This window comes from Cataglyphis hispanica, chromosome 2 (assembly GCF_021464435.1).
Source record: "Cataglyphis hispanica isolate Lineage 1 chromosome 2, ULB_Chis1_1.0, whole genome shotgun sequence".
NCBI lineage: Eukaryota > Metazoa > Arthropoda > Insecta > Hymenoptera > Formicidae > Cataglyphis > Cataglyphis hispanica.
This window is the reverse complement of record NC_065955.1, coordinates 2,779,104-2,799,755: the sequence shown is the minus strand read 5'-3', so window position 1 is coordinate 2,799,755 and position 20,652 is coordinate 2,779,104. Positions and strand designations below refer to the sequence as shown.

At 30.4% G+C, this 20,652-nt stretch overlaps 2 protein-coding genes across 8 annotated transcripts in view; one reads left to right on the top strand and one right to left on the bottom strand.

Moving 5' to 3' along the window:
* LOC126856380 (AMP deaminase 2) overlaps positions 1 to 17,388 on the top strand; it is a 26,394-nt gene extending 9,006 nt beyond the window's left edge. For 5 of the 7 annotated variants that reach the window (XM_050604841.1, XM_050604865.1, XM_050604886.1 and 2 more), the window contains 12 exons: positions 5,039 to 5,213; positions 9,944 to 10,039; positions 11,181 to 11,334; positions 12,096 to 12,282; positions 12,995 to 13,344; positions 14,158 to 14,355; positions 14,457 to 14,752; positions 14,821 to 14,947; positions 15,060 to 15,223; positions 15,312 to 15,606; positions 15,796 to 15,906; positions 16,175 to 17,388. In XM_050604841.1, the coding sequence (XP_050460798.1) occupies positions 5,039 to 5,213; positions 9,944 to 10,039; positions 11,181 to 11,334; positions 12,096 to 12,282; positions 12,995 to 13,344; positions 14,158 to 14,355; positions 14,457 to 14,752; positions 14,821 to 14,947; positions 15,060 to 15,223; positions 15,312 to 15,606; positions 15,796 to 15,906; positions 16,175 to 16,345 (2,324 nt within the window). In that variant the 3' untranslated portion in view covers positions 16,346 to 17,388. Of the gene's footprint in view, positions 1 to 1,302; positions 1,508 to 4,654; positions 4,798 to 5,038; positions 5,214 to 9,943; positions 10,040 to 11,180; positions 11,335 to 12,095; positions 12,283 to 12,994; positions 13,345 to 14,157; positions 14,356 to 14,456; positions 14,753 to 14,820; positions 14,948 to 15,059; positions 15,224 to 15,311; positions 15,607 to 15,795; positions 15,907 to 16,174 lie in introns of those variants that run through there. The other 2 variants (XM_050604881.1, XM_050604848.1) reach the window with 2 other exon arrangements.
* LOC126856554 (UDP-xylose and UDP-N-acetylglucosamine transporter) lies at positions 17,336 to 20,652 on the bottom strand. Its single transcript, XM_050605151.1, has 5 exons — positions 20,208 to 20,652; positions 18,992 to 19,208; positions 18,596 to 18,910; positions 18,366 to 18,517; positions 17,336 to 18,262 (listed from the first exon to the last, which is right to left on the bottom strand). Exons 1-5 carry the CDS (start codon positions 20,282 to 20,284, stop codon positions 18,016 to 18,018), a joined length of 1,008 nt encoding a protein of 335 aa, XP_050461108.1. The 5' UTR covers positions 20,285 to 20,652; the 3' UTR covers positions 17,336 to 18,015.

Here is a 20,652-nt window from a genome sequence, read left to right as displayed (position 1 = left end):
AAACGCGTTTTCTTGAGTAAATATCATGAAAAAGCAGCAAAAGATAAACAAGAACAAATGGGGAAATCTGAGGAAATATCGAGTAATAGCAATAGATTAGGTGAGCAAAATTCACAAAATTGTTAATATATTTATGTATACATTGTATGTAAATATATAAATTGTTGTACGTTTTACAAGAAAGTTTAAAAGGTCAATATATTCTTTATGAACTGTACAATTGTTAACAATGCTCAACCTTTTACACGAATGTCCATCGAACATTCCATCGTTTGCGCGAAAGCTGACTAGACACCTACGCATTTACGCATGCACGTGGGCATATTTGTCATACCACGATATGTGGGTCATCCAGGAATAAGCATGCACCGTCGATAGCAAATGCAAATATATTATTGAAAATCGCAAAACATATATCTCGTCTGTATTATCAAAAATAGCGAAACAGCGTTGTAACGTGCCAAATTTTTGATATATCGTTTCGCGTATATGCGTAAGTTATGAATAAATTGGATTATTAATACATCGATGATATGCGAAAACGACATAAGTGCGATTTTGTATCGCGCATTATAACGTGCCAAAGTTTCGGTATCGTTTCGCTCGCATGTGTACGTCATGAATAAAGTTGGATATATTAATACAGCGATGATTTGCAAGAACAGCATCTTAAGTGCGATTCCGAAAATCTCAACGAGATTTATGCGACACGAATACATCACTTATTATAATTTTTTCATTTTTTATGCCACGTGATATTAAAAGAAATCATGTGATAAATATTAAGATTATATTAAAATTTACTTATGAAAGTAATTAATAAATTAGTGTCATTTTTATCGGCCAAATAAGATTTTATTGTCGATTTAATCTTCTCCCACTTAAGCTTTCTAAAATAATTTGTCATGACACTAATATTTTCAATTCATTAAATTCTTAATTATATCTAATGACTTTAGTATCGAGAAGTCTCTGAATCTTTTCAGAAAACAAAAAATGAAAAAAATGTTATAATTCTTTTTATTGTTTAACTAAAAAATTCGTTAATTATATTCGTTAATTATATTCTTTGATAAAGATCGAAGGGTCTATTTGCGTCGCGTGTACATACGCGTGTTTCATTGCGCGTGGCGCGAGCCTCGCGTATATACACGCACACGGATTCCACACGATAGTACTCTGCCAAGATGCTGCCAAGTACCCCCCCCCTTCTCTCTCTCTCTCTCTCTCTCTCTCTCTTCTGTCTTGTCCTACCACAGTTTATTCGACACTCACGACCAGTTGGCATGGTCAGTGCCCTCCGAAGCGCCGTCGACTAAACATATGCAATTTCTCTTTCGCGACTCTTGAGAGTGAACTCTCATCTCGCTCGCGTCGCGCTCCGTGTTTTCTCGTAAAATAAAATTATTGAAGTTATTTATATAACACGACGAAGGGAAATAAAACAGACGTCGCACATTGAACGATTGTCGAGCATCTCACGGAAAACGCCTTGTGTTGTAACTTTGTATGTTATTTAAGGAATTGTCAAATTCGAGTGCTTATTGATTTGTCTAACTCTGGTATCGCGGAATTTACGCGAGTAATAAATCATTGGATCGTTCGGCGTGAGAATGATCGAAATACTTTTTGTTTCTTGAGAGTAACTTTTAATTGCGAGAGTAACTTTTAATTAATTTTATCAAAACATTTATAATACTCTTGTTTTGCAACAAATATATTATAATTTGTTTGAATAATTATTGATATTGCTTTTGATTTATGCAGAAAAATTAAATTAAAAATTACTAAATAAAATATCTAGATTATTTTAATATTTACTAATACAGGCCAATACAAAAGAAATAAAACGATGTAATAAAGCATCTTTCTCAGACTATTATAAGTCTCAGAAAAAATTTTTTTTTTTACACAATTTTGTAGTTAATGTTTAAATTTAAAAAGTCATAGCATACAATAATTTCTTTAAATTTTACTACAAAGGAACTGGCTCTACATTTTGTACAAAAACATAAAGTCAATTTCTATTTGGTATCGCTGTGAAGCCTATACATCATTATAAATCGCGCGAGAAGACGAAGTTGACCAGAGTTAGTGATAATTAATTGACGCAATATAACCGGCTCTTGAAATGTTGATCGCCGATGCGAAAGTCGCTCGCCAAGTAAATAACATCTCGACGAGAGCATTAATTCGCAATAATCAACGCACGGCTCTTTGCCTTTTCGAAAACGCTTTGATAAAATATATCGTTGGTTTGTTGCGAATGAACGGTATTTTTAATCGATATAGCAGTGTGCGAATTTATATGTGACGCATATATACATATCGCTGAAGCGAATAACAAATTTACAATATTCTATGCGAGATTTAATTCAGATCTCGTTTCTCTTTTGCGGGTAAAATATTTAAATATCGGGGATATCGATTTTGATAACGCGGAAATGGATAGATAGAGTGAGAGAATTGAATTATGGGCGTTGCCCGATTAGAACTATCAGTATGAATCAAATCCTACATCATTATCTAGATATATAGTTATTATTAGAATATCCGGCTATTTAAAGTCCCAGACAATTCATCGATGATTGAAATGAACTGGAACACAGGCCCGTTTATCATATATATTTAATCTTGTCGCTTAAATCACTTGTACCCATTATGAGAGTTGTTCCTGTAATATACTTTCTCATAGACTCATTTTTTTTTATATGTATATTTATGTAAAGACGTATTTTTTATAGGTTTAAATTTTTTAATACATTCAGAGAACTTTTCTTCTATTTTTCCTTAACAATAAAAATTTTATAGAATATTTTTTGATGTTTAATGATATGTATACGGTTTGAAATAAATTTAAAGTTGATCAATAAAAAAATTAATCTAATTATTATTATCTTACGTTTTGAAAACTGATTTTGCAATTATTGAATCGTAATAATATGTAAGAAGATTTAATTTTGCGAAATTTTTAAATTTTTAAACAAATTGATATACTTGATTGTTTATAGTTAATGAAAGTTTTGCAAATATAGTAATGTTCGACTCGTATACGTGATTTAAAACAAACTTATGCAAATTTCTACAAGTGCATTGTAAGTTTTGTGTCGCATAGAATTTTCGTTCTTTGTCTTGAATCTTATAATTTGCAGTTAATTCGATGACTCGGTAAACACGTGAATCATCGCATCGGCATTGAAAATGGCAGAAAACGTTATACCTTGCAGGAAAGACGGGAAAGTGATGTTTTTCTCGAATTAACTATTTATCATGTGAATTTATGTTTTTAGTTGCCGGCACTAGGAAGAAAAGTGAATTAAAGTCGTCTATCGACATCGTGTCACAAATTCTGGCCGCCAGCAATCGGTGTAGGATTTGATTTGCTATCAATTCATGTTGAAACGATTGAACTTGTCATTTTATTTTACATGCTCTTTTGTAGAGAGCTATAAACGTTTTTTTAGAATGAAAAATGGTTAAGGGAACAGATTGCATTCCGATGAATAGTCGTAGTTTATATCTGTATAAAATATAAATTAATTATTCTATACATTTTTATTACTTATTTTAATATATTTGTTTTGTCTTTTATTTTTGTCACAAGTTCTTTAACACATAAAAATTTTAATTGCATAAAATCAAGACAATAATTACTTTTTTCTCTGTTCTTTTTTAAAATATTTATTCCTCATTGATTTATATTTTGTTTGCGCATATTACGGAAAATGAAAAGGAATAATTAGTTTGTTTACTAGTTCGTTTACATAATTGACTAAAATACGTTCGTGTCAATTTCATGCAAATTACACATAGAATTTGTGTATAGGTGTAATTTAATAATCCCTGACGCAACCCCAATTCACGTACTCTGACGTAGACAACCGTTTGCTACGCATAAGTCTCTCGCAAGATTGTAAAGCCTGCGACTTCGCCATAATAACTTATTATTTATGTTTTCGTCTTATTTATAACAATGTGTTTGAACTTCTTTGCTCTCGTGGTTCGAAGACGACAAAGCTCGTCGGTTTGTCGAACGAAAACAACAGTCCTCGAATGCCGCGTCTATTTATAACCTGACACGGCCTTTGTAGATTTGTCGACAGTCGAGAGTCACACACAACGAGCTCGTTGATTCATTGATCATATTGTAGGACGACGATGTGTTTCTCTCGCAGAGATATCATCGTTATATTTTTAGAAATGTTTTTGTGATAAAATAATGTATACAATCAGGAAAATAATCAACATATGAAAAATTGCGAATAGTGATTAAAAAACGATTATTGCAAATAATAATTTATAATTATCTATGAAACAATTATATATTACTTTGAAATTACAAATTATACGCTAAATTAAAAAATTTAATAAACGTGTGAATTGCGAACCGTATATGTAACTAGTTGACAGTCAATTATTATTTGACATTTGTAATTTTTTGACATAAATAACACAACATATTGCTATTTTTTATAAATTAAACATTTATTAAGACGTGTTTTTTAGTCTAGTATAATGATTCATTTATTAAATTAATTGCACTTTTTTGTGTGATGATCTTTTTGGGCGAGTTAGGCGATCGATCATTTCGAGCTTTCCGAATAAAGATATCGTGTAAATGCAAGTACAAAGTAATGCTGAAAAATGTTTACAGAAACGTTAGAGATTTGTGTTGATAAAAAACGATCGAAATTCTTGAAATGGGAAATGAGAATGAAATCCTTGCCGTATACAAGCGCAATTCTGTTACTGAGTGGTTGCAGAAAACCGGACAAGCTGCAGATTATGTAAACAATGGTAAATCCTTCGAATTATACAAATTGTGATCTTTCTTTAATTTTTTTATCTCATCGTCAATCTATTCTGTGCTATATATGTGTTTGTCTCTAAATAAAATAAAAATTTTATGATTTTTCAAACAATTTATCGCAAGTCTGTTATTGTATTTACATTAATAGAAAAAGAAGATACATTACAATAAAAAAAAAATCGAATTATCGATTCTACTTTAACAAAATTATTCTATTTCTCGTTGCAGGTAGCGAAAGCCCAGTTTTCGGCATCGAAGGTGGCGGAACTGGCACTGGGGGTGGCAGTAGCTTGAGACTTGCATCTGAGCTACCGAATGAAATTTCAGCGCCCTACGAAGTACCGCAATTCCCAATCGAGCAGATCGAGAAGAAGCTTCTAATTCAACGACAACTGACCGTCAAGTAAGTGTAATTAATCCTAAAATATATATCTTTTTGAATCACATTCGATTCAGGTCAGTTCAAACATAATAAAGACTTTGGATTTAATTACGTATAACAATATTTAATACATAAAAAATATGTATATTTTATATGTATTTTACACATATAAAATATTTGGAAGATTTTAATCGTAGTTTAATTTAAAATGTAATTTAGATTTTAATACATTTTGATTGAAATATAATCCCATAATAAATAATTATAGTTGCATTCAGATTATAAGAATTGAAGAAAATACTATATCTACTATCGATAAATGTATAAATTCTTCGAAAATATCTAAAAAAATAAGCTTTTTCAAGATGAAAAAGGCGCGTTTAAAGAGATAACGTGCTTCAAATATTTTTTAAATGAAAGCTATTTTTCCTCTCTCTGTCTGTATGTATATGTATATATATATATATATATATATATATATATATATATATATAATGATGTACCATATTGATTTAAACATTCTGACGTTTTCGAGATGTATGATTGAACATAGCATGTTTAAATGTCGTGATAACCGCGTATCGTACATCTCGGGTGATCGTATATCCATTAGGGGACTTTTAGGAAAATTAAGTAACGACTAAAGAATCACTTATTCTTTGCACGATATACTATTAATAGTATTGCAAGATATAACATTTTTAAACACGTCCGATGAAAATATCTCGAACAATTGCATTAGTTTTTCATTAAAAGTATTCTTTTAAGAATACTTTTTCTCAGAATTGTTTTATTTTTCAAAGAATTTCTCTCACGTAATTTTTTAATTAAAATTCAAACTTTGTAAATATGAGAAAAGAATTTATTAATCAGACAGTAAAAAAATCGAAAAATATTCAAATTCTAACTGTATAACAAATCTATTCTTAACATAATGTTTTGTAGTTAAAGATAGTATGGATTATATATCAAAAAGAGAAAGAGAAAAAGAGACACTACACTTTTCAACACGACAATCGAGCGCCGATATGGGCACTTATTATTAGTGTTATTCTACTTCCTGCGATGTGATGAAACAATAAGAAATATTTTATATGCAACGTACATTTTTATGTAGATAGAAGGCCAAACTCGGCACTGTTCGTCGAGTCTACGTCGCGCGAAGCAGTTTGGAATTATTTTTAGATTTTATCTCTCCGATGCCGTAATGCGTCATATATAGGTATATGAACTAAGGATAAATGGATAGGATAGAAACTGATAAGTCTTGTCGCTCTTTGTTTCCATTGAACCGATCGAGATGTACATTTTGAGAATTTTGTGTAAGCAATTCCATTTTGTTATTCAATGAAGTGTTCCTTTCAAATTTTTGTCACATTCGTGTTTTTTTGCTTTCTTGAAATAATTAATTATTTTTAATAACGAAGTGAGCGTTATTTTGTATTGTATAAGAGATATTTCCTAAATATGATATGCAGGCATATAGTTCTATATTTAATGATTTGAATTTAATGCAATTTAATTTAGTTTGAAATATATTTTTAACGAGATATCACGTATACACAAAGTTTTAAACTAATATAATTACAATTAATTAATATTGGTAAGGTTATACATGGTGCAAGTTTAATTATCAACCTATAAATATAATAACAATGATGCTATATTTATCATTCATGTAATCTAAATAATTTTAAAAAAACTCATCTTATAATTGATCTTTTTTTAATTTATTACCTTGTTTAAAACAAAAATATTAGAAAAAATATAAAAGAGTGGTAGATAACCGTGATGAACATATTGTTTGATAGGCATATACATTTTATTCATAAACACATCGCGCATATTTAATTACAAATTTGCATATGAAGAGAGGAACGCATCGGCGGCTATTCGCGCATCACGAATTACGAGAAATTTTTGTTTATTAATTACATGATAATCGGAGAGCAATCACGAATTACCTTGGGACGGGATCGTGGATCATCGATAAAGTCATCGTTGTCGTGAACGGAATTCTGTCACTGCAGCCGATAAAGCTGCGATCAATAATTCAACGCAGGATCTGGCCTCGAAGCGCTTAATGTAATACGATAATTCAATTCGGAATGTGTGTCATAATCATTAATGATTACTTGAAGAAAAAAGTTCCGTATTACAAGTAAAATCGATTAAAGGATTTGAAAGATGGTTAATAAACTCTTTTACCAAGGAAAGAAGATTCTCGTTTTTCGTAACTTGTTGGAAGGGACACGTGCAAACCTTGTTGCGAAACAGCTTGTATAAGGTGACCTTCATCTAAAAAATCGATCGCACCTGGTTTTCACCGTAAAACAAAGAATAAGCTTATTCAGGACAGTTTCCCGCTCATATTTCTGTCCCTTGCCATTACTGGAAAATGTTCATATTTCAATGATATCGAAGCGTTTCCCATTTATCGATGTTATTTGATATCTTCCATAAAAGTCAATATTCTGCAATATTGTTGATAATATTCAAGATAACGATGCAACAATAAATTATCAAAAGCTGATTTTTTATCATTATTATAATAATATGTGCTAGAGAATATGCAATATATATATGCATAATTAACAATATATTTATTATATATACAGATATAATATTATATATAAAAATATGATATATGTAAAAGAAGTTTTGTAAGCAGAAACCATGTATCAGTCGTCTCTATATCGCAATCAGAGAGTTCGTGAAACGCGGGTAGGATGATGAAAAGAGAGAGGGAAAGGAGAATAAAGGGGTTGCTCGTGCTCAGCCCTTTCTCGGTCGCCCGTTCAGTGCTCGTGCGACCATCGTTGACATAAGACGTATACTCGGCGACGTATTACGCGATTTCCGGCGAGAGTTGCGCAAGTGCGTGGAGAGTTAAATATCGTTCGCATAATAAATCCGACACCGTATGTTGTATTGCGAAAGCAATAATATATATCCAGCGTATTATAAGTATGGAAAAATGGACTTATACGCTAAATTGCTCCGATAATTTATAAAAATTATTTTAACTCGTCGTAATCTTACGTTATCGAATTTATATTAATTTTTATCACTGATCGCAACGTGTAATGATTATTCTAGTGGTATTCTAGGTAGCTGCGCTTTATGCCATTTGCATAAAAAATTAAAATTTCATGCCGGACACATATGCGTATATTTTATTTATATACATATGACTAAAGTTCTGTATTTAATCCATAAATTTTAAAATAAATTTAAAATCTGGAACTTTAATTCCTTAATTCTTTCGCTACAATGCAGTCATGCCGGAACTTGGAGTTTGCAAAAAAAAAAACGCATTTGTATCATAATGAAATAACATTATCACGGGTTCAAACTATGTAAATAAAGTGAATTAAAGAATTTCGCTTGTTATAATTTTAATGCATCTACAACAGCATTAATCTTTATGCGAATAACACTTAGATAAGATCAAACCAGATTGTTCAATATTAACTGATTGAAGAAGGACGCTCACTAGCGTTTAAATATCGCGTCAACAGCATCAGGTGACAGAGAAATATGCAACACGCGACATGTCCCACATTCTGAAGTTTAATTGAAAGAATTCTTCGAGAATTTGATCCAAATTTGTGGCTTTTAATTAATGCAATTTATTTATCTTGTATTTCTCATAAATCTTGGATTATATATATAATTACTTGGATTTTATATATATAGTAACTTATACTTTATATTTATAATTTATAAGTTAGCAAATTATTTATATATATAATTAGGAATTATAAAATCAGAGATTAACAAGAAATTAAATAATATTTATTGTTTAAAATTCTCTGCAATTTTAATATTTTTTTATAAACTTTTTAGTTGTGGGTTTAGAAAAATTTGTCGCGTTGAAGACAGGAACAAAGATGTGATAAAAACGCGTTACCGCAGTGTCATATAGAATACTATTATACTGCAGAATTTTGTTGCTCTGTCACTATATCCTGTAACTATTTACCAACCAAGTTAGATCACGAAATATAAAATGGTAAAACATCGACAAAGAGTATAAAATAATAATATGCTTAAAAGATTGAAAGATTATTTATATACCAAAAATTATCTGTAATCATGATGCAATTGACATTTTTTGCTTTATATTTGCATTTTTCCATATTTATATAAATAATATTTAAAAAGAATAATAAATATATTATTGTTTTCTATATTTTTTTAATTTAACGATAACATTATAACATAATATATAATAATATATTATATAATATTTTAAATATATATATTAAGCCAAGAAACGAGATGATTATCGAGACAAATATTTATAAAAACATAAGCGATTGTATTAAATTATTTAGTGATACTTGCAGCAGTGCACAATGTAGTGAAATATATGCGTGAGGCTGTGAAAAAAGCCGGGAAAGGACCACGTGGCTCCCATTGCATCTTATTAACATTTGTAAAAGAAACTTATCGGCTGACTCATGATAGATACAGGAAATTTGCTGATCATGTAAACTGGAGATCGAATAATGCAGACTCGCGATCGTGATCAAGATCGAGAAATGCTATTAGATTGAAATGAAGGTGATTCGTTGCGTTCTCGTCTTCTTACGAAACGATAAGCGAAAGCTATTTTGTGCCTTGGAGTTTTCGTAATGTTGTTTTCGCACTTTCATAAAAAATCACGGATCAAATGAGAACAGAATATAACGCAGCACAAACTACTTTACATTATTCAATTCGCATAATTTCCACTTCGCGCGTAGGAGCGATCAATCCAACACGTGGCACCGATCACGTAACATGTTCGCAGACGCGAACGAATCAAAACGATGGACGAGAGATAATAGGATTCTCCTAAGGTAATTCGTGCTTTGCTATGCATGGACTATGAAAGAATGTGATAGATTATTTTTATTTTTTTAATTCTGGAGAATAAAATATATACAGTTTTGTATGTCACTATATTTATATTATGTCAATTTTTTGGGGGGCTATTACTATCACGCAATACGCATTGTAAATTATTATTATAAATATAATTATATTTAATAGCAATGAAAATGTCGATTAATCTAAATGCCATGTAGATAATTAAATTATTAATTTTTATAATGTTGATGTCATATCATTTTATCAATTTAATTTGACATTCTTTTTTCTTGAATACTCATTATAATATATTTTAAATTACTTTAAAAATAATTATACCTTATTTAATGCTTTACGCCTTTTGCAAGAAGCTTTAACATTATAAAATTATGGATATGAGCAAAATAAGTCGATATAAACGGATAAACAGAAATATTAGAACGCTACGAATGATACATTAATTAAAGAGTGATTATCTTTCACAGAGTTGTTTTTAATTTTCTATATGTATAAGAGAAAGAGAAGCTTCGACATGATATTCGTCGATAACCCTGGAGTCAAGAGTTCGCGACTATCACGACCTCGTCAAATTTAATCCTTCTTTCTCAATCATGAAATTGCACTTTATTTGTCTTCGTTGCAACGTAAATTAACTCTGTGTGTTATAAATTCTCTCATATATCGACGTTTGTATAATTTTAGATATTGTTCTGTCCAGCACACTGTTAGTATATGTCAATATGAGATAAAATTCTTAAATCTGAAATGAAAATTATATTTATAGAGAATGTTAAAGAGCGAATGTTAGCCTTTAGGATTGTATATTTATTATTTATTTAATTTTGTATATAAATAAACTTTAAAAACATAAATGTCAGACTTATTCATATATAGATATATATAAACACATACATTGAAATTTATTTAATATCCAGAAGAAAAAAAATATAATAAATAATATTTTTTTTATATTTATTTAAAAAATTAATTTTAAATTTAAATGAGAAACTTGACTTTAACATTTTGTAATTGCGAATAATCTTGAATATGAAGATAAATTTATTTGCAAGATTTTATTTCATCTAAAAAAAAAAATAGATTCCTTGAAACGTTTTTCTTCTTTCTTGACAGAGCTGCGAAGGATCTTGAGGAACGTCGCAGTCATTACGAACCATCGCTCCATCCAGGAGTTCCCGATGACAACGATTATAGTTTCAAAATCGAAGAAAATGACTTTGTGCCTCACTTCCAACGAGTTTCCATATCCGGCGAGGACACTTCCGGAGTGAGTCTTAGAATATTGACAATCTTAGTTGTGTGTTATTTTTTTAATAAATGCGTAGGATTTTCTTATGACTGATTTATTTCAAGAATATGATATGATTGCTGTATTAATTATCATTTAAACTACGAGAATTGAAATTATGATTGACATAATTTGTAAATGTACATTATTGCATCATGCTTAGTGAATACTTAAGTTATTAAATTTATTAATTATTGAAATACAGAAAAAAAGAGTTATCTGTAGAATATTTTCTGAGAAATAACGATTTTAGGCGAGATATTATTTACAGCGAGGCATTTATTGTTAGTCGAAACATAACTTTAGTTTTATATATTTCACAGATGCTATTATCCACGACGTGTTTTTTTAGAGATTTTATGTGAAGTTGAAACCTTGGGACTGCTGTGACTTACGCGAGAAACCTTTGGTCATCTAGCTGTCTCTCTTGCCCCTTTATCCTTCAGATTATTCTATATAAGAGACGTTCTAATCTCTAAAGAATCAAGTTTCTCCACTCAGTGACCTTGATATCAAATATATCGAAATTATTTTTGAGTCTCCATAATTGTTAATTTTATAGTCGAATTTTTATATATGTACGTTTGATAGGATCTTGTTGCATATGAAATGATTATGATAAGAAATTTGCCTTAAAAACTTATTGCATTTTCTTTATGTATTCAAAAATGTAATTATTTTAATTATAGATTTATTAAATATATATATCATAACATTTTTTTTTTACAAATTGTACATAGGTACCTCTGGAAGACCTTCAAAGGGCGTCAAAAATGCTGGTACAGGCATTAGCGATACGCGAGAAATACATGAACAACTCCAAGCAGACCTTCCCCTCCATTACGTCTAGATTCTTACGTAGTGTCGACAAAAGACCAGTCACCATGGATGATGAAGTCCACCATGATGATCGAATGGCCATTAAAGGTAATTATTGTTAATCGAGGAACGAATCTCAAAGATGTGTGTGATAAATTCAAATCAATGTTCTGTATCCTTGTCCTAGGTACCCTATTCCTTTTTCATGCCGTCGTGACACTAAAAAAGAAGAAATAATATTTGATAGTCGTCTCATGAAACATTATAATGCAATTAATACTACTGTTTAGCACTTTAAATGCCGACAGTAAAATCGGTCGAGTCAAGATATTATTTATGTATTGTGTAATATTTTTCTTTTCTTTTTCGTCGCAACGCAACGGTATGTGATGTGCGTATGCAATCACGCAACTCTTTATGCGGAACATCATAAAACACAGTTTTACTTTAGCGTTATCAAATTCTTAGCATATGAGTTAATGAGAAGTATACGATATTAGTTTTCTATATTTCTTAAGGGAAAGAGCTGCTGGAAATTGTGAACGAAATCTACGAAACTCGGTCCGACGCGGACATCGACGCGCTGATCAAAGACATCTCTCAGACAGGTCTTCCTAATGCCTATTATCCTTGCCTTGAATATCCTGTTGCACGCTGTTTTGAATTATGTTAACTATGTTATTTAATTATAATAGAGTTTCTCTCTCTTTCTCTATCTATTTTTATTGTGCGAGGTGATTTTTTTATAAAATAAACAGCGCTGCGGCAACAAATAGCTAGCTAAATAATGCTAATGCACACTTCGGTTGATTATCATCAGATCATCCAGTACACGCGCCCGCGTCTCGGGGCGATCCATGGGATTGCGAGTTTCCACCAGCGAAGAATTACAAGATTTTTCCGGTCAACGGCGTGTTCAATATGTTTGCTAACGACGAGGACCTGGCCAATGGCAAGCCACTTCCGTATTCGTATCCGGATTTGGCGACCTTCGTCCAAGAAATGAATCTTCTGTGTGCCATGATAGCTGATGGACCCCTAAAATCCTTCTGCTACCGAAGACTTAGTTATCTTTCTTCCAAGTATCAGTTACACGTACTGTTGAACGAGCTCAGAGAGCTAGCGAGTCAGAAGGCGGTGCCACATAGAGACTTCTACAATATTAGAAAGGTCTGTACGCGAATAGTTTGGAGTGCGAGTGCACCGAAATCATAATTTAATAATTTATAAGGACCTATTCTTAAGGAATTACATATCTTTGACAGACCTAGAACTAGATCAAAATTAACGAATTTTTATTGTGGGTAAAATTATTTTATTAAAAAATGAAAATGTATGCCTTGTAGAGTAATTTTTTGAAAATATCTCCCCAAAATTTCAATAAAAAATATCAAAAATTGATATCCTGGCAGCTATTTTCTCGAACAGTGGTTTTACAAATACCATTCGGGAAAATAGCTGCCAAGAAATATTAATTTTTGATATTTTTTATTGAAATTTGAAATATATGTATTTTCTTTTTTAATAAAACAATTTTCCTTGTAATAAAAATCTCTTTGATTTGAATTCAGTTTTAAACTTGTCAAAGATATGTAACCTCTTAAAAATAAAACATTGCAATATATATATATATATATATATATATATATATATATATATATATATAATTTCATATTTAACACGCCATCTTGTCATGAAATTAGAAAGAAATGAAATTACACAGTTTCAAAGTAATTTTTAATCGAAATATGATTTCAATATTGATGTTTAAACTTAATATAGAGAAACAACGAACCTTGCACGTCAATTCGATAATGAAAACTTTACAATTTACAAAGTTTGAAAAAAGTTTAGTTACTGGTATCTTGAATAAGAAAGATCAACCAAGATATTAAATTTCTATTTTAAGTTGATTATTTCCGCTTTCTATGCGTTAACTTTAATATGCTATCGAATTGCGCTATTGTAAGATCGATTTCACAGGTTGATACTCACATACATGCAGCCTCATGCATGAATCAAAAGCACCTGCTTAGATTTATCAAGAAAACATTGAAGAACCATGCAGATGAAGTGGTCACTTGTTCCAAAAATGGGGAGACCATGACACTTCGTGAAGTTTTTCAGTCTATGAACCTGACGACCTACGACCTAAGCGTCGACATGTTGGATGTACACGCAGTAAGTGTTTTTCTGCGCAACATTTACATTAAAATATATCAAAAAATAGTTTTCGAAAGAAGAAATATTAAAATACATAACTTTTTCCCTTCTTTTCGCAGGACAGAAATACATTTCACAGATTCGACAAGTTTAACGCAAAGTACAATCCAATCGGCGAGAGCCGTCTGCGTGAAGTTTTCTTGAAAACGGACAATTATCTGAACGGTACGTACTTTGCGAGAATAATCAAAGAAGTCGCAAGCGATCTTGAAGAGTCCAAGTATCAGAATGCAGAACTGCGCCTTTCGATCTACGGTAAGAGTCCAGAGGAATGGGACAAGCTAGCCAAATGGGCGATTCAAAGTGATGTCTACTCGGACAACGTGCGCTGGCTTATACAGATTCCTAGATTATAGTAAGTCTATACGTGAGGCGCGAAACTTATGCGACAAATTTTCACCGTTTGCTTTTTGTACATTATAGCGATATCTTCAAGTTAAACAAGCTTATGACGAACTTTCAAGAGATCATCAACAACATTTTTCTGCCGCTCTTCGAAGTGACCAACGATCCCCATTCTCATCCGGAGCTACATAAATTTTTACAATATGTATGTTTTATTTATATTATTCTTCTTTTTCTAATCCGTTTATTATGTCTTTCTTTTTATACTGTTTTTTTAAATACAAATTTTATATTTGCTATTTTATTTATCGTGACAGGTAATAGGTTTTGATTCTGTAGACGATGAAAGTAAGCCGGAAAATCCTCTTTTTGACAAAGATGTTTGTCAACCTGTGGAATGGGATGACGTAGAAAATCCTCCATATGGATATTATCAATATTACACTTACGCGAATATGACAGTCCTCAATCATTTTAGAGCGTATGTTGCTATAAAACTCTTCTATATATATATATATTGTTTAAAATAATTATCTTGTGAAATATCCTCGATTTGAGATCTTTTACAGAGAGCAAGGCTTGAATACGTTCGTTCTGAGACCTCATTGTGGTGAAGCCGGGCCCGTTCAGCATTTAGTGTGCGGCTATATGATGGCGGAAAATATTTCACACGGTCTGCTGCTTAGAAAAGTTCCCGTTCTCCAATATTTGTATTACCTAGCGCAAATCGGCATTGCGATGTCACCCCTCAGTAACAATTCACTTTTCCTAAACTATCATCGTAATCCGCTTCCAGAATATCTTGCTAGAGGACTATGTGTAAGCTTATCCACAGACGATCCTCTTCAGTTTCATTTTACCAAGGTAAATAGAAAATATACAATTATATAACATGAATATTATTTAAAATATATCTTTGTTTTATTTATATATTTGAAAATTATTATTTCTATATATATTTAGTATATTTCACGAAATTTCAATATATATATATATATATATATATATATATATATATATATATATATATATAATAATATAATATATTAATAGGAACCTCTGATGGAAGAATATAGTATTGCTGCACAAGTGTGGAAACTTAGTTCGTGCGACATGTGCGAGCTGGCACGCAATTCTGTTCTCATGAGCGGTTTCCCACATAAAGTGAGTTATTATATCAATTCTTTAGTCTTCCCGTATATACATGATTTGCTATATATATATATATATATATATATATATATATATATATATATATAAACATATATGTATATATAAATATTATCTCCTATTTTATATTATTATAATAACTTATATACTAAGTAGTTCATTCTACATCTCTTAATTTTGTATTGCATAAATTTGTGTAACGCGTCGACACAATTTGATGCGCGAATAGTATCATGCAATCCGATTATTTTTTATTTTATAGAGTAAACAGTACTGGTTGGGTCCTAACTATACGAAAGAAGGAGTTGCTGGTAATGATATCACGCGAACCAATGTACCGGATATACGGGTAGCTTATCGATATGAGACGTTGGTCGATGAATTATCTAATATCTTCAAAGTTGTAGAAAAACCCGAATCCCTTCCATTTTAATAAGATTATTTGAGGTATGTCAGAATGAATCGATTAATTATCGCACGATGGCATTCAATTTATAGAATGCAAATTATAAGAATTATTCGAACGATTTATCCTCGCAATTCTTAATCTTGTACATCGATCAGAGAATAATCTTGCAAGTTTTTCCAACGAATTATTTTTTTAAGGGTATATAACTTTTCTTTTGATGTGTATCATATTATTTCCATGAAATGAATAATATCATTCGAATTTGTACTTTATAAACAAAGTATAATCTCAAATAATTTTAAATGTATCTTTTATTGTGGTCATACAAATCTCTCATATGAAAGCATGCTTAAGATTGTGATGTATGCCACATAATGTAAAGGAATATAAAATTAGTGATTATTTAGCAGGTAACTGTGATCTAGCTAATTGTTACAATTCAGTGATAAATTGTAAATTTAGTAAAGTTTTGAAACTAAAATTTACATTGATAATGAGATAAATAGTGCGTGAATCACTGTTGTACGTCTTATAATTTTTTTTTTTTTTATAGAAACTTTAATCGTAAGGATAAAAATTAATCAGAAATTATATATACATTGACCAATTTAATAATAGTTGTTAGATGATATTTCTTCTATTGTTTTTGCAACATTAATAACATTATCATATGTATTGTAATAAGTTAGAGTTGAGTATATTATATGTTCGTTTATCTTGCAATTAGTATTTTAAGCATCCCGCAATGGACTAAATCCATTTTTCTTATCTTAGCTGTATTCGATAATAGCAGTACTCTTTCTTGGATTTTAGCTTTATTTTCTTACATTTTTGTACATTTATATCGTAAAACCGTATAACATTGTTTCGACGAGTATTTAGACAGCTGACTCGTATATGGATAGTTAACTCGTGCCATTGTATATACTCTATAATATCATCCCCTTTTCACAAATAGATAGTGTAAATAAAAATTTAGTTTAATCAGATGTAACAGATATTTTTTTTTTACTAACTATCTATGTAATGTGCCAAGAAGCAAGTATAAAAACCTCTGTCTTCTTTTATCTTAATTGTTACGTAGCCTTTCTCGCTATTTTTTCAGCTATTTTCCAAGAGAACTTTCTGAACAACGAGCCTAATTAAGTGATATACGATCGATAAATTATTCTACTATAAATTTATTCAAATTTACTGTGCCCTTGCATCGAATTTAAATTGCTAGATAAAGAGGAAAAATATATTTATTGTAAAAAATATATATATTACAAAAAACAGAAAATATAACTGCATCGTTAAAACCAAATTTGCGAAATTATTAATGATACGCGCTAATAATAATTTGATTTATATTAACATCACTAAATGATCAGGTACATTTGTAGTAATAGAAATTAAAAATTGCTTTTTATTCATTGAATTATATGGAAATATTGAGGTAGTAGAGAAATTACATTTCGAATGTTATTAACTATTTTAAAAAAGCATATAAATTTATAGAAAACACTGGGCGGCACTTTTCTTTTATCTTCCCGATATTATATTTGTTTGAAAAACATGCAATCTTCTACATATATCAAAATAATGTAACTATTATGTAAAATATTTCAATAAACTCATTCAGAGTTTTATCATATACCCAATAGAGATAAAAAATGAATGCCTTGCTTGTTTCATCTTTGATATTAATGTACCTATTCCATTTTTTTCGTCTTAGATATATTTTGTAAGCTTTGCATAATCTTTGGTACCACTTCTGTAAATATAACTGTACCTATGAAAACTAGTATCGTACCAATCCAGTGATATATAGTAAACGGATTTTTAAAATAGATAATTGAAAATAACAGAGACAGAAATTTTCGCAGCGTTATTACCAAAGTAACTGTGAGAGAAGTACATTCTGTAGTCAATACAAATACGGAGCTGATACACATATATCTGAAAATATGATTAAGGAGAATATTTCGTAGATGTAATAGTATATTCATCATATATATGATATTGCACATAACATAATATAGTTGCAATTAGAAAAGGATACTGTGTCAAGACGTTTCCAATTAAATATATAATTAATGATGGCATATATACATCAATCAGAGGTAAACTCAGTGGCTCGGATGCGAGCGCGAATTTCCAATGATTATAAATATTAGGGGCTAGTGTTAAGAAGAATGGCAGAGGTAAAAAATGCTGTAAAGATATTTTATATATTATATTGATAATTACATCATTGATATTTAATATGGTAAGAAATTATGAAGAACTTACTGTGTAAAACAAAGCTTCCCGCGCATTTTTACCATACCGTTTGTACAATTCTTCTTGGTAGATACCCATTCTAGCAGAAATGAACAAAGCGATTGTAAGTAGAGATATCCCCAGAATCCACCAAAAGAAATCATCCCATGGTGTTGTAGGCACTTGGTCCACATTTTTTTGTTGCAAAGACTTGATCTCTTTACCACTAACAATCGTGCAGAGTACTATTCCCGTTGTAATCATGAATACTGATAAATATTTGCTAAATGCATACTTTTTGTTTAAAATAATAATACCCATGATCATATTGGCTATGAGAGAACCCTGAAATCAGGCAATGTAAATTATATATATATGGTACGAATTAATAGTTTGTATCATCAAATTGAATTTATTAGTACTTACAGCTCTAAATATCATGTGCAATGGCATGGGAATATTGAAGTCAAAAGCATAATTGTTGCAAACATTGACAACAAAAAACATTGTGACTAAAATAAAGTAATTCTTTATGCTTATATTTGGTTTGACAGTACCACATTTAGATGTGAATAAAAATCCTTCAAGAGCTATAAAGAAAAATTGTGAAAACGTAATAAGGTTTCCACTGCCAGGATCATCCCTAAAATCAAACAATTAACATTTGAATGAGCATATTCAAGTTAATAAAAGTTTTTAAGTATTGTTGCAATTCGGCACTTAAAATACACTGCATTTCTTGGTAATCTTAAAATTTTTTCTTAGTTATGGAATTAGTTTCGACCTTTACTCGAGTCTTTTTCAGCTAAAAATTAATGAATAAAAGTTTGAACTATTAAAAAAACAAATTTTAAGATTACAAAAATCAGTAGACATTAAATACTGAATTACCAGGACTTATACTGGCCTGAATAGAGTATAAAAAATAGAGAAGAGATGAAAGTAGGAAAAATTTAAACAAAAATAAGATTTTTTTAAGGATATATAGAAAAAACAGAATATGATATAATAGAAATAGAAGATGCAAAATGTATAGGAGATAGGAAGTTTATGTATGGAAAGAATAGTAAGTTAGTGTGAAATGAAAAGATAGAATATAAAATAGATAAAAAATAGATAAGATAGTTTTATAAAATCTGCATAAGAGGGAGCAAGTTGGAAAATAATGTACAATTCCTATAATTTTAAGAGGAATGATAATAAATATATATACATATATATTGAACTGAATATATTCATTTAGATTTTTAAAAGAATATAAATCAATGAATAATTCACTTATTAATTTAATCATCAGTTCTAATATATTTTTTATTTTTATACTAATGATTTTGTCATAATAATGATCGCTATATTTATACACACAGTGGTATTATCAAACAAAGTTCGAAAACAGCAGATATATAAGCGTGTAATTTTTAAATCAGGCGTTAAGACGTAACTGATAAGTAAAAGAAATTATAAATGTGATTCTACTAAATGCAGGTAAAATGTGTATATTGCATTGTATTGCATATATACATATACACTTATAACACATAATACATACACATATACATATAGATGTGTTTATATAATACATATACATCTAATCACTGTGTATTATGTAATACATTAAGTTAGTCGAATCATTGATACTAACTTTACAAGCAGTTCCAGGAACACGACATTGGTGCAGCACCCAAGGAAAACGCAAAAAATCGCGATAGCCGCCCGCATCGTGCCGCACGAGATATATTTTTTGCTTGTTCTTCAATCACTGACAATTCTAAAGTTGCGAGCTAACCTAAAGACTGAATATCGGTAGACACAATCCATCAGCGCACTGTGCCCGAGCGCAGGCTAATCGAGGTTCATGCAAATTGTCAGAGATTGTCACTTGCTAGTAGATAATGTAATGTATCGCACGATTACATTGCGATTTAGCATACTATGATAAAAGCTACGGTTTAGGATAACCCCCACACACATGTCACATGTCCTTGGTTGCGTTCCGTTTCATGCATAGAGCGCATAGATCGTTTGGATATCTATGGAGCGTTCCGTTTCACGCATTGAGCGCATAGATCGCCTGAAAATCTATAGTT

Bases quoted from the DNA above. Each gene is read 5' to 3' on its own strand.
- LOC126856554 (XM_050605151.1), bottom strand. From the start codon at position 20,284: ATGCGGGCGGCTATCGCGATTTTTTGCGTTTTCCTTGGGTGCTGCACC. The intron at 19,209-20,207 runs GTTAGTATCAAT...GTTTGATTTTAG, and splicing joins TTCCTGGAACTGCTTGTAAA to GGATGATCCTGGCAGTGGAA. The intron at 18,518-18,595 runs GTAAGTTCTTCA...ATATCTTTACAG, and splicing joins GGGAAGCTTTGTTTTACACA to CATTTTTTACCTCTGCCATT.